The sequence below is a fragment of the Myotis yumanensis genome, unplaced genomic scaffold, assembly GCF_028538775.1.
Source record: "Myotis yumanensis isolate MYYU_CA2020_CCGP unplaced genomic scaffold, mMyoYum1.0.hap1 SCAF_21, whole genome shotgun sequence".
Classification (NCBI taxonomy): domain Eukaryota; kingdom Metazoa; phylum Chordata; class Mammalia; order Chiroptera; family Vespertilionidae; genus Myotis; species Myotis yumanensis.
Genome location: NW_027223772.1, coordinates 9,014,177 through 9,027,836, shown reverse-complemented (window position 1 = coordinate 9,027,836; position 13,660 = coordinate 9,014,177). Strand labels below are relative to the sequence as shown.

Sequence of the window (13,660 nt, the reverse complement as noted above, 5' to 3'; positions counted from 1 at the left end):
AAGGCCCAGCCCATTAATTACTAAGTCTCTTGGTGATCCTGCAAAATGGATGCCCCCTCTTGGGGGCGTTCTTAAAAATCTCATTTTCACTATGTTTTTATTTCCCAGCCCATCATTTGAAATTTGGATAGATGAGACATTTCTCACAATTTAGGGATGCCACCTGGGACTGCTATATCATTGAAGAGGAAAAGGTTAGCTTAAGGGGAAGGCACCCCACCCAATTTGGGGTGACCTCTTGGCCTAAGCCCATCTCTTCACGGATGCTATAGAATAGACCCCAGATTCTATTTCTTTGGAAGATGGCGAAAATGACACAAGGAAAATATACAGGCTGTGTTTGGGCAACAAAATTAGTGTTTCCATAATAATGGTAGTTCTTGAATAATAATAGACCGTATTCCAAGGTTACCTCCAAGGTCCTGGGGGCACTCCTGTTTTTATAAAGGAAAATAAAATAAAATAATACTTTAACATTTAAGCCACTGAAAGTCAGTAAGTTATCTCTGTTACAGAATTTGCCAAGGAAAATGCCTTGGGTAATAATAATTGACTTTAAAATCTCACCCTACTATTATTGAGTGGGTCCACCTAGGGCAGTGGTCGGCAAACTGCGGCTCGAGAGCCACATGTGGCTCTTTGGCCCCTTGAGTGTGGCTCTTCCACAAAATACCACGTGCAGGCGCGCACGTACAGTGCGATTGAAACTTCGTGGCCCATGCGCAGAAGTCGGTTTTCGGAAAGGACATAGACGAAACAAGTATACAAGACAAGTGTGGATGGGAGAGTTGGAAGGGGTCGACCTCAGCGAACGTACCTCAATCAGATTGAGGACATTTTTAGCAAAGGCCAGCTTAGGAGTACCCTAATTAAGTTAATGACAATGTACCTACCTATATAGTTTAAGTTTAAAACATTTGGCTCTCAAAAGAAATTTCAGTTGTTGTACTGTTGATATTTGGCTCTGTTGACTAATGAGTTTGCCGACCACTGACCTAGGGCATCAATCCTCTAAAACTGTAGGTACATATATAGAACTCATGGCTCAATTAATATCTCAACTTAGAAAGCACTGCAGGCAGCTCAGAGGAGAAGAACCCCAATGCATCTATCTTCCCCTCACTGGGAAGCAATTAGAAACGTTATTTCCAGACTGATTTGAATTGGCAGATTAGACTAAGAAGATATTCAGGAGAACTTAGCTGTCACCTACTAAAAAACAAGTTACTACAATTTTTATATTACACCCCTATTATACCAAAAAATACAGGAACCTATTCCTGGAGCATTAACTGTTTTTACCAATGGTTCATCTAATGGTAAAGCTGCTTATCATACGATGAATTCAGACCGAGTCATCCAGACCAGTCACACTTCTGTGCAAAGAATTGAATTAGAAGCTGTCAAGGCTGCATTGCAGACTTTCCAGGAGCTTCTCAATGTTATTTCTGATTCTGCCTATACTGCTGACTTGCTAAACAGAATTAAGACTACTCAATTAAAATGGTTCAGCGACCAAAGTCTATTTGTACTCTTTAAACAGGTACACCAAAGACAATATCCCTTTTTATTACTCATATTAGGGCTCATACCACCCTGCCTGGTCCTTTAACAAAAGGAAATGCATACAATTACAACAGGCACATTACGGGAATACCGTACAATTCCCAAGGACAGGCAATTATAGAACGCCAACATCAGCGACTAAAATCCCAACTTGAAAAACAAAAAGGGGGAATAGTGATACTGGAGAAATCTCCTGTAGGTAGACTACACCAAGCCTTAATTACTTTAAAATTTTTCACTTGTAATGCTGATGGCAAGACACCTAAGGAATTATACTGGTGTCAGAATAAGCCAGAAGAAAAAGGGCTTGATCAAATGGAAGGATCCTGAGTCTAGTTTATGGAAAGGTCCCAACTTTATTAACCTTTGGTTGAGAATATGCTTGTGTATTTCCAGAAAACTCCTCCAAGCCCATGTGGATTCCTGCAAGGAACATTAAACTTCAACATGGATCTGAGGGAGGAACTGACGAGACTAATGAGGACCTTGCACCTGGAGCCTCACCTTGTACCTGTGGCTGCAGACAATCGACTACTCCAGCCACAGACAGCAGTAGCCCCAAGCAACATGCTGAAGATAAGGAATGGAAGGAGAACGAGACAGAGGACAAACAGTCCGCAGATGACCTGGGGGATGATAAAGAAGACAGTCCAGAAAGCTCAGCAAGTTTGTGAGGAAACAAGAACCCTGAGAACACCTGAGAATGTTTTCCTTGCCATGCTAGCAGTCATCAGTTGTGCAAAAGTACAGGTTGCCCTGGACAAAGCCAGAGAAGGATGGACCTGCATTGTCATTCCCCACGATTTGTCCACTATCCAAAACTCAAATATCATTGCTGTCATGTCACAGGGGACAGTGATTGAGAAAGGGACCCATAAAGAACTGATGGCCAAGAAAGGAGCCTACTACAAACTAGTTCCTTAGACGCCTGGCAGCAATTTTAAAAGGACATGAAAGAATTTAATCCCTTTCACTGGATCTCTTTACATCTGCCTCTTAGCATAACCACTATTATCTGTCTCATTCTTGTTCTTATGTGTTTAATTCTAGTCTGCAGACGCGGAATGAAGAGTCTTAAAAGGACTCGAGCCCTGCAGATGGCATACATCTTTCAAGATTTATTAAGAAAACAAAAAGGGGGAGATGTGGGTAGCCACCACTTGCCAATATTGTCATGAGAGTGCACCAAGGAATGCGGAAGGCTGATGGACCTTGGGCGTTAGCAGAGCTGATGCTAAGCACCGATTGTTCGAGTCGAGATAGTGGTGGCTCAAGGCAATTCCCTAACCTGATAATCCTTTTACTGTTTACCAAACTTTACCGTTGATATGCCCCTATGCATTGCTAGAGGGCAAGATGTGTATCTAAAATTGAATAAAAAGCAGACGGGACTGAGTCTCGGTGTGTCTCTTCAAGAAAGAGGCTCCACCTGGCCCCCAGTGCCTTTTGAATTCATATTTCGTGTATAGTATTTTCATTTGTGCGTCAGTCCCTCCTTCAGATCCTGAACCCCACTGCAAAGGTCACGGCAATTATGTAATATTTTCACATCTTCCATCAGAGCTATATGTCCTTTTACTCACATACCTTTACAGGAATTTTCTTGTCAAAATCAGGGAAGTGAATTATTTTATTTAGCTTGGACACATACAGTATCATTATGGTAGCCGCCATCTAAAAAAGGGGGGGAAAGAAACTTCAGCAAAATATGTGGACTGTTTGAGGAACAAAGACATCAGAAGAAAACAGATTCATCAAAAAGCAATATAGCTGCCATATCTGGTTTGCTCAGTGGATAGAGCACCAGCCTGCAGACTGAAGCATCATAGGTTCGATTCCAGTCAAGGGCACATGCCTGAGTTGCAGGCTTGATTCCCAATGGAGGACAGGAGGCAGTGATTCTCTCTCATCGTTGATGTTTCTATATTTCTCTCCCTCTCCCTTCATCTCTGAAATCAATACAAATGTTTTTTAAAAAATGGATAAGAGAGAATCATTGGTTGGCTGCCTCCTGCACGGTCCCTACTGGGGATCTGGCCCGAAACCTGGACATGTGCCCTTGACCAGAATCGAACCTGGAATGCTTCAGTATGCAGGCCCGTGCTCTATCCACTGAGCCAAACCAGCTAGGACTAGGATGCAAAAATTTAAAGACTCCTTCAACATGATCATAATCCTAAACCTTGATCCCAATAAGTTTACAAACTTAATACTTATGATAGATTCATATAACTGGAACCCATGTTGAATTATAACTGTGGTTTGTATGTATGAGTTACTTTATAATTCTTACGGAAATATACTAACACTTATTTAAAATATTCTGTAATTCAGACTTTTAAAAATACATCTGCTGGCCTCCTCCCCCAACAGGTTAAAAATCAAAAAGCCTTTATTTACCTTGAGTACAGCAGTGATTTTATTTGCCTCAGGGATTACAAAGGACAGCTTATCACTAATCTTTTAAATGCTTTTCTGTACATATTTTCACAATGAAACATAAAGATGACATATTTTTTCGCCTTAAGGAAATATATTGTTTGTTTGTTTTTTTCCCCTAACATGATGTTTCAAAGGGGACCTTATTAGCAAAACATGTATCCAGAACAATGTTTAATCATATAAATGACAGCTTTTCCAGATTCACAATTACACAGTTAACAAGAGATAATCTCCATAATTTTAATTTTTTCTCCCTATAAATTAAAGCAAAGCAGGACAAATAAAACCTCTGATGCCTGTTACCACTTGTCTATGGAAATCACCAGCCTCTGACCAAAAGAATAAACAATCCACAAATTAATATTAAGGGGAAATTTCAGAAACAGCCAAGCAGGTTAGTCCGAAAGATTTCCCAGGTCAACTTCATACCCGAGAACAAAAATCACAAACCACAGGCAGCAAACATGTTCTGTTTGGCCCATCGAGAGTCTTGTGAAATTGGAATCCATTGCTGGCATTTACCCATGGGAGATCTGACATAAAAGCTCAAACACCTTGCTTCTCTTGAAAAAAAACTGGAGTTCTGATCATCAGGGCCTCGTGGGCCATACTAGTCTCCCCACCCTTATCCTCTCTGGCACAGCGGCTTCAACAGAGTAGCAGGTGCACATCTCAATGGTAACTATGTTCCCGGTACCACCCCCACCCCCGGCCCCAGCCATTCCTTTGTCACCCACCAGACAGACCTTGGAGACTGCAGTCTTCTGGCCCCTTGTTTTAAAGTAATTAAATTCCATTAAGGAAATTAAAATCAGTACTTGTTTTTCCTACAGATACAATGTTCCTAAATTCTAGAATGACGTAAGATATGTGTTACTTCATATTGCTTCACCAAAAGTACCATGATCAGATGAATACGTTTGTAAACCACAGTCTCAAACAAAAGCACTGAAAACTGCACCACGTGTGCTGACTAATTAAGAGGTTGACTTTTTTTTCTACTTACCTGTCCAATTCCAAGAACAATTGGTGATGGGAAACTACAAAACAAAACAAAACATAGAATGACAAGCGACTTTAGCAACTCATACACATTTAAGGACAGTCTGTAACACACAGTGATAGGCGTTATTTAAAAAGTCTTCAACTTTTTTTCCACCTTAGGTGAAATCTTAACATCAAATCCGTTCACTTTTTATCTGTTGGTTTCTCTTTTACTTTTTAAACTGATAGTTGCAAAACCTGGCAAACTTGATCGCCCCTTGAGCTGCACTGTCCTTACGTTAACAAACGTCGTGATTGCGTGAACAGGAAGCCAAGGGGAAAATTCCCAGAAGTAATGAATACTTGGGCAAGATTGTTGGGTACAAGACCAACATATTAAAAATATCTCTATACCAGAAAGACACAAAGAAAATGAAAATCTTAAAGACATTTACACTAGCACCAAAAAACACCAACTAACGCCCACTGGGTATTTTATGGTGCGAGGACTTATTTCTACTTTTTCAGGTACAAAATGACGTTGGGCGTGTTGTTGTGTTATGGGCAGCAGCCGCTCGTGGCGTCTCTAACCGCCGGCGGGAGGGTCACCTGCCCGGTGCTGCACTGGACCCGCCCTGGGATGGCGCCCCGCAGCCCCGGGCCGCACCCCACACTGCGGGCCAGGACGGCGGTGTTGCACCGAACCGGAGGTTAGGGAGGAAGAACCATCAGCAGAAGCAAACCCTCTGCAAGGCTTTGTCTGTCAGCAGCTGGGGAGGAAGGGGTTCCGGCAGGGCTGACCCGTGTTCCCCTGGCCCGTGGAGAGGCCCACGCTGGCGCGGTGGTCGCAGGCAGAGACCCCAGTCCCACCCCACCCCCCGACCCCCCAGGAAAGCGGCCGGTCGCAAGGCCTTGAGGCTTTGTGTTCACGTTGCCCTCGGCCCCTTCTCCACCGGCATCCCCTGTCCTTCCCGCAGAGCTTGAGGCCGAGGCTGTCCGTCTTGCCCAGAGCCTGGTAGGACCGGCCCGTCCACTCTCGTAGCCCACGACGACCTGAGGCTTTTCGGTGCCTTCTGCCGCCAGGTCCTCCTGGTCAGCCCCTGGCCCCGGCCTGCTGGGCCCTTGCCCACCCCTGGCTCTCCCGTCCGCTCGGCTGGGCTGCTCGGCGTGAATGACCAGTGGCCCACCCCTCGGAAGTCTCCATGCCTCCTGGTGCCAGAGCCGAGCTGGCCCGCGTGGGCGTGGCCCGCATGCCTCCTCCGCGGTCCCAGTGGGCCCCACACCCCCGCGGTGCGGGCAGGTCTGGCAGCTTCAAGACCAGGAGAAGCAACGTCGCCTCCTCGCCTTGGGTGATGTTTATTTTTTTTAAACAAGAGTCCTTCTTATGTCTCAGAAATACATATTGAAATGCCTATAATGATATATATATATGTATATATATATATACACACATATATATACATATATATATGTATTTAAATATATTTTTATTGATTTCAGAGAGGAAGGAAGAGGGAGCGAGAGAAACATCAATGATGAGAGAGAATCATTGATTGGCTGCCTCCTGCACACCCCCTACTGGGGATTGAGCCCACAACCCAGGCATGTGCCTCTGCCGGAATCAAACCCGGAACCCTTCAGTCTGCAGGCCAACACTCTATCCACTGAGCCAAACTGGCTAGGGCAGTGGTCGGCAAACTCATTAGTCAACAGAGCCAAATATCAACAGTACAACAACTGAAATTTCTTTTGAGAGCCAAATTTTTTAAACTTAAACTATATAGGTAGGTACATTGTTATTAACTTAATTAGGGTACTCCTAAGCTGGCCTTTGCTAAAAACATCCTCAATCTGATTGTGGTATGTTCGCTGAGGTCGACCCCTTCCAACTCTCCCATCCACACTCGTCTTGTGTACTTGTTTCGTCTATGTCCTTTCCGAAAACTGACTTCTGCGCATGGGCCACGAAGTTTCAATCGCACTGTACGTGCGCGCCCGCATGTGGTATTTTGTGGAAGAGCCACACTCAAGGGGCCAAAGAGCCGCATGTGGCTCGCGAGCCGAGGTTTGCCGACCACTGGGCTAGGGCAATATATTTTTTAATTTGCTTCCAAATAAGCTGGGAGGAAATGGTGGGATTGAGCGAAGGAGAGATATAAATGCAACAAAGCTGTTGAAACTGAGTGATGGCTACATGGTGATTCATTACATTGTTTTGGATGGTTTTTCTTTTTAATAATATACCCAGGTATAAAACTAATGAAATATGTCCAAGAAACACCTCTACATAGAAAACTCTAAGTCAATATTTTAAAAAATAAAGAAGCCCTAAATAACGCTCTCAGATCGGAAACCCACCTGTAGCAAGGACTATCGCACCCACCCTGAGCCACACATCCATGCGATCTCTGTACAAACACCAGCAGGTGCTCTGTGGGAACTGACAAGCTGATCCTAAAGCTGAATAGAAAGGCAAGGAGCGCAAAGATTGCCCAAGGTAATCTTGAAGAAGAAATGACTCTACTGGATGTCAGCATCCATCGTAAACTTACAAGAAATGAGACGGGTGCTATCTGGACAATGACAGTCCAATAGGCCAATGGAAGAGAACAGAGATGGGCAGACACAGACATAGACTGATTCGTGACAAAGGTGACAGTGCAGAGCAATGGGGAGAAGATGTCTTTCCACAAATGGCTCTGGGTAATGTAGATGCATAACCCTGACCCCCACCTCACACCATCCTGAAGGCAGCCCACCACCTCACCGGGCTCACCCACTGTCCGACCCTTCACTGGCTCCCAGTCCTTCTCCCAACCTACGAAAATAGGGGGAAATTAAAAAACAAACCACCTCACCCTCGATCTGCCTATCAGAAGGAAACACACCTGTTTCAGACAGGTAAGAAGAGAATGAAAAATCAGAAAATATCTGGACAGTACCACGTGAGAATAAAATTGACTCTAACGGATGGACGCTGGGTTTAGTGCCAACCAGATATCTACCCTCTTCTGAACTGCAGCTTCATTCCCTAGGAGCCCACATGCATCCTCGGGTGAAAAATGCTGCCTTGCCCATGGCACACGCCCTCTCTGAGAGCAGCCTGCATTCCAACCGCTGGTCTGTGCAGAAGTAGAAAGACTACGGCCTCTCACCCCAACTCAGGACAACTCTGTCAGAGTGGGATCAGCTTTGTTGTGAGCACAGCACAGTCCCACCCCTCCCTCTGCCTAACCCTGCTTCCCTCATCCCCTGCGCTGGAGTGAATCCCAGAGTGCCATCAGATACTTCCCCCCAATCGCAGAGTCTGCCTCCTGCAGATTACTACCTGGGACAGCAAACAAAATAAAAGACAACAATATAAACAAACAGTAAAACAACAACAACGAAAGGCTTTCAGGAGGGAGACAAAGAGCCCAGCCTAGAAGAAAATATAACACATGGAGAGAAGGAACTCCTCATAATTGCTTCCAGCTAAAGAACACCTTAATAAGAAAATGATGACGCCCTGGCTGGTGTGGCTCACTGGTTGGAGCACCAGCCTACACATAGAAGGGTCGAGGGTTTGATTCCCAGTCAAGGGCACGGACCTGGGTCGCAGGTTCACTCCCCCCCACCCCCCACCCCCCACCCCACGGCAGTGTGTGTGCAGGAGGCAACCGGTCAATGTGTCTCTCTCACATCGATGTTTCTCTCCCCCTGCCCCCCAACTCTGAAAAGCAATGGGACAAATATCCTCAGGTGAGGATTAACAACAACAAAAAAAGGTGATGTCAACAACACAAGACTTCAAATTGAGAAGATAAAATAATCAAGTGAGGCCGAAACCGGTTTGGCTCAGTGGATAGAGCGTCGGCCTGCGGACTGAAAGGTCCCAGGTTCGGTTCCGGTCAAGGGCATGTACCTGGGTTGCAGGCACATCCCCAGTAGGAGATTGCAGGAGGCAGCTGGTCGATGTTTCTCTCTCATCGATGTTTCTAACTCTCTAGCTCTCTCTCCCTTCCTCTCTGTAAAAAATCAATAAAAAATATATTAAAAAAAAAAAAAACAATCAAGTGAGATAAAAAGGGAATGTACAGATCTATGGAAACCAACCTGACGCCACCTCACACCATAGGGGGAAACCAACTGAGGACCAAACAAACATAGCTGCCACATGAATAATTTAGAAATGACACGGAACTAAATGACCATGCTGAACCTGAATTACCAGCACTGGGAGTAATCAGGGTGAATGCAGAGGAAAGGACAAACTCAAAGATAAATAGATATGAACGACAGACAAACACTTATGTAGGGCTAATTGCTGAGCCTGGTGTAAAGAACTGAATAAAAAGAGAAAATGATCATAATAATAAAAGGCTAAGATCAGCAGGGACCTGAGGCTGGGTGGACTGTATCCCCTGCCTGCCGGGGCTTGATGGGGGTGGGGCTGGCCGGGTCTGGGTCTTGTGTGATTCCGAGGCTCACACGGGTGGGGAGGGACTTGACTCTGGGTAAATTTCATACTTACGTGCAACTTGCATTCTCCACCTTAATTAAGACTTCAAATGCAGGCAGCATGATTAATGGGAGACAACCCTGATAAGATGTAACAGGAAGTTCACAGGGTCAGCAATGAAGTCGTGTTGCCAAGAATGTTTAATCTGCATGTAATCAAGTCTTTAGATCTAACTTCCAGGGAGGGAATAGGGGAAAATAAACTCAGTGAGACTTAAGGAAATAAATCAGGAAATCCAGACCATGGGGCATTTTACACACAGCTGGCCAAGGGGTGGAATGAGGCCCTTTTCCAGATGGAAATAAACTGAATGCAGTGCATGAAGCTGGATTGGATTTTCATTCCAATCAACTTGAAAACTTCATAAAAACAACTATAAAAACTTCTTGGGGACAATAGGAATAAGTATAAAGTTGGTATTAGATTATTTTTGGAAATTGCTGCTAAATTTAACAGGAAAAAATGATAACCATGTAGAAGAATATCCACATTTCAGGAGAGGCATGTTGAAGTATTTCAGAGTGAATATCATGATGTTTGCAACTTACTTTCAATGGTTCTGAGGAAACAATGCAAATGGCAACATGTTAACCCTTGCATCTCAGTGGTGTGCATATGGGTGTTCATTGTACTTTGCTTTCCATTTTTAACCCTTGCATCTCAGTGGTGTGCATATGGGTGTTCATTGTACTTTGCTTTCCATTTTTCTGTATGCTTAAAACTTTTCATCATAAACAGTGATGGGGAGGATGTAGGTGATTCTCAAAAAAAAATAAGTAATTAAGTGAAAGTCCCCTTCCCAACTCCTTTTTGGATTCAGGAAAACTATTTATAAATAAACCAGAGGCCCGATGCACGAAATTCGTGCAAGAGTAGGCCTTCCTTCCCCCGTCTGCCGGCACCAGCTTCCCTCTGGCACCCGGGACCCGGGCTTCCCTCGCAGCCCTGGCTTCGTCCAGAAGGACATCCGGTCTAATTAGCATCTTACACTTTTATTATTATAGATTAGTAAATATGTGACACTTATAGTGTGGACCCGTTTACTTTAAAAAGTAATTCAATCTATGCTTCTGTCTTCAATCCATCCATCTAAAGAGCAGGAGGAGGATAGGGGTGTGGAGGTGTCACATCAAGAGCAAAGCCTGAAAGAGCCATTTCTGGGACAAGGAGAGCTGTTTGAGGTTCCTGAGCAACAATTCAGCGTCAAACCCACCAGCCCAGCGGTTTTTCTCTCGGGACAGTCAGAGCTGCTCAAGCTCTGAAGGAAGGAGGCAGATGAAAGGAGGCGGCGGTGCTGGACACGACAGCCAGGTGGGGGCCTGACGGCAGTCACGTGGCTTCCAGGGCTGGCCCTGTGGACCACTGGCGGCTGGAGCACGAGGCCCTGGGAGCCGCACGGCAGGGGCAGACCAGCCGCCATGGCTCTGGATGCTGCACGTGCAGCCAGAGGGTGACCAGGCCTCTCCACTCTGAGTCACGGGGCTCGGGTCCCATCACCGGGAGCAGGAAAGCGGGGAGAGGAGTTGCTAGGGAGCCTGTGCAGGGTCGGGAGAGGGAGCCACCGGCCCTGGCCCCTGGCTCCATCCTCCATCCCGGTGCCGAGGGAGCAGCGTCTTCCGGAGAGGCACGTTTTCATCAGAGTTCTGAGAAAACTGAGAACTGGTTTCGTTCCTTACCGCAGACTTCCCATTCCCCCACGGGTGATGCTGGTATAGAAACCTCTCCGAGTGACACATCACCGGGCGGGTGTGGGACCCGCTGCTGGGTGAGCCCCACGCCTGGGGGGCAGAAAGAGGAAACACACAGCCGTGCTTGGGAGCTGGATGCCATTTCGCTCTGTGTTTTTAAAGCATCATTTCTACGTTTTCATGTTATCTACACTAATAAAAGAGAAACATGGTAATTGGCGTACGACCGCTACCCTTCTGATTGGCTAATCAGCGTATCCTTATGCAAATTAACTGTCAGCCAAGATGGCGGCCGGCAGCCATGCACTGAAGCGAGCAGGGAGGCTTCCTTGCTCCAGTGACTGCAGACTGCAACGTTCCCCGCCTCACTTGCAGGCCTCTGAGCTGGCAGTTTGAAACATTCTAACAAATATAGCCGGCTGGGATCTCAGAGCTGAAGTTATACATTGTTTCGATTATAGAACGGCAAACAAACCAGCAGTGGAAGCCTCAGAGCTAGAGCCAGAGCTAAAGCTGGCCCAGAAGAAAAAAAAAAAGAAAAAAAGGAGTGGTTGGGAGCTTCCCGCCAGCCTGAAAGCAGTCAAAACCGCCAGCCTGAAAGCAGCCCTCAGCCCCTCACCCAGACTGGCCAGGCACCCCAGTGGGGACCCCCACCCTGAAGGGTGTGTGACCAGCTGCAAACAGCCATCAGCCCCTCATCCAGACTGGCCAGGCACCCCAGTGGGGACCCCCACCCTGATCCAGGACACCCTTCAGGGAAAACCAGCCGGCCCCCAGGCCTCTATCCTATATAGTAAAAGGGTAATATGCCTCCCAGCACCAGGATCAGCGGAGCCGCGAGGCCTCCTGGCACCAGATCAGCGTGACAGGGGGCAGCACCCAAACCCCCTGATCGCCCTGCGGCTCTGTGTGTGACAGGGTGTGGAGCCCCAACCTCCTGATCGGCCCTGCTCTGTGTGTGACAGGGTGCGGCGCCCAAACCGCCCCCCCCCCCCCCCCCTCCACGGGCCCTGCTCTGTGTGTGACAGGGTAGAGCCATAACCTCCCCATCGGCCCTGCCCTGAGTGTGACAGTGGTGGCGCCCAAACCCCCTGATCCGCCCTGCTCTGTGTGTGACAGGGGGCGGTGCCCCAACTCCCCTATTGGCCCTACTCTGTGCGTGACAGGGAGGAGCTCCCCAACCCCCTGATGGGCCCTGCTCTGTGCGTGACGGGGGGGGGGGGGGGGGGGGGGGGCGAAGGGGGGGCAGTGCCCCAACCCCCTGATTGGCCCTGCTCTGTGAGTGACAGGGGGCAGCGCCCCAACCTCCTGATTGGCCCTGCTCTGTGCATGACAGGGGGTGGCACCACAACCTCCCCATCGACCCTGCCTTAAGTGTGACAGGGGGCAGTGCCCCAACCCCCCAATCAGCCCTACCCTGAGCGTGACTGAGGGTGGCATCACAACCTCCCAATCCGCCCTGCTCTGTGCATGACGGGGCGGCACCCCAACTCCCCAATCAGCCCTGCTCTGAGCCCGACCAGGGGCTGCACTTAGGGATTGGGCCTGCCCTCTGCCACCCAAGAGCAGGCCTAAGCCAGCAGGTCGTTATCTCCCGAGGGGTCCCAGACTGCGAGAGGGCACAGGCCGGGCTGAGGGACCCCCCCTTCCCCCCCGAGTGCACAAATTTTTGTGCACCGGGCCTCTAGTAAAGAATAAAATTAAAACGGCAACAAAACAGCTGACCACCTGCACAGCCACCATGAATCTGAAAACCTTGCTTTCCCCGCTCACCCCAGCACCGGCTGACAGTTCCAGGCCGCCAACGACCTCTGTCCAACCGGGGAAAGATAGCATGATGTTGAACTAAAACCAAATAAAATAACTAAAACAAATAACTAAGACCACCATCCGCCTTGTACCACAAACTGCTCAAAATCAGAGAAAAAACATCCCCTGAGCTATAGCCCCATGACCTGTGAAGGCGGTGAGGACTAAGGTCACCCTTCCGTCCAACCTACAACACGACATCGCCCGAGCAGCTAATGCTCAGATCAGATGTCTATGGTTATTTCCGTAACCAAATCACACCAACCCTCCTCCCCTCAAACCTGCTCCTGAAGCATTTTGAGAAGAGAGAATGAACACTGTTATTTGAACAGGGTTCTCCCATTGCATAATACACTACATTACAGAAACGTGAACCGTTTACATAGGAGGGCTACAAGGGTTTTGTCTCCCTGAGGCAAAAACTCTATTTTCTCCTTCAATCGTGGATCTCGAAATGCTAAAGATGCAAAGGCGGGAGCATGGGCTGTCTCCCTTAATCCTCTTCCTGGCTGGACACTGCCCTTCACCTTCCAAGCGCTCCCGCCGTGCTTACTGCTCCCTCTTCCAACAAGAAAGCCCGTGTTGGAGGCACTGACTACCTGGCCAGAAAGTACACCTGCTCATGCGGGTTCAGAGAGTGGGGCTGAGCTTCTCGTGTCATCTGGCACAA

At 47.5% G+C, this 13,660-nt stretch overlaps 1 protein-coding gene across 4 annotated transcripts in view; it reads right to left on the bottom strand.

Annotated features, from left to right (window-relative positions):
• Positions 1-13,660, bottom strand: part of SLC35D2 (solute carrier family 35 member D2) — a 51,523-nt gene that overhangs the window by 34,898 nt on the left and 2,965 nt on the right. For all 4 annotated transcript variants that reach the window (XM_070400808.1, XM_070400809.1, XM_070400811.1 and 1 more), the window contains 2 exons: positions 5,015-5,048; positions 3,154-3,240 (listed from right to left, as the gene is read on the bottom strand). In XM_070400808.1, coding sequence (XP_070256909.1) covers positions 3,154-3,240; positions 5,015-5,048 — 121 coding nt within the window. The remainder of the gene's footprint in view (positions 1-3,153; positions 3,241-5,014; positions 5,049-13,660) is intronic.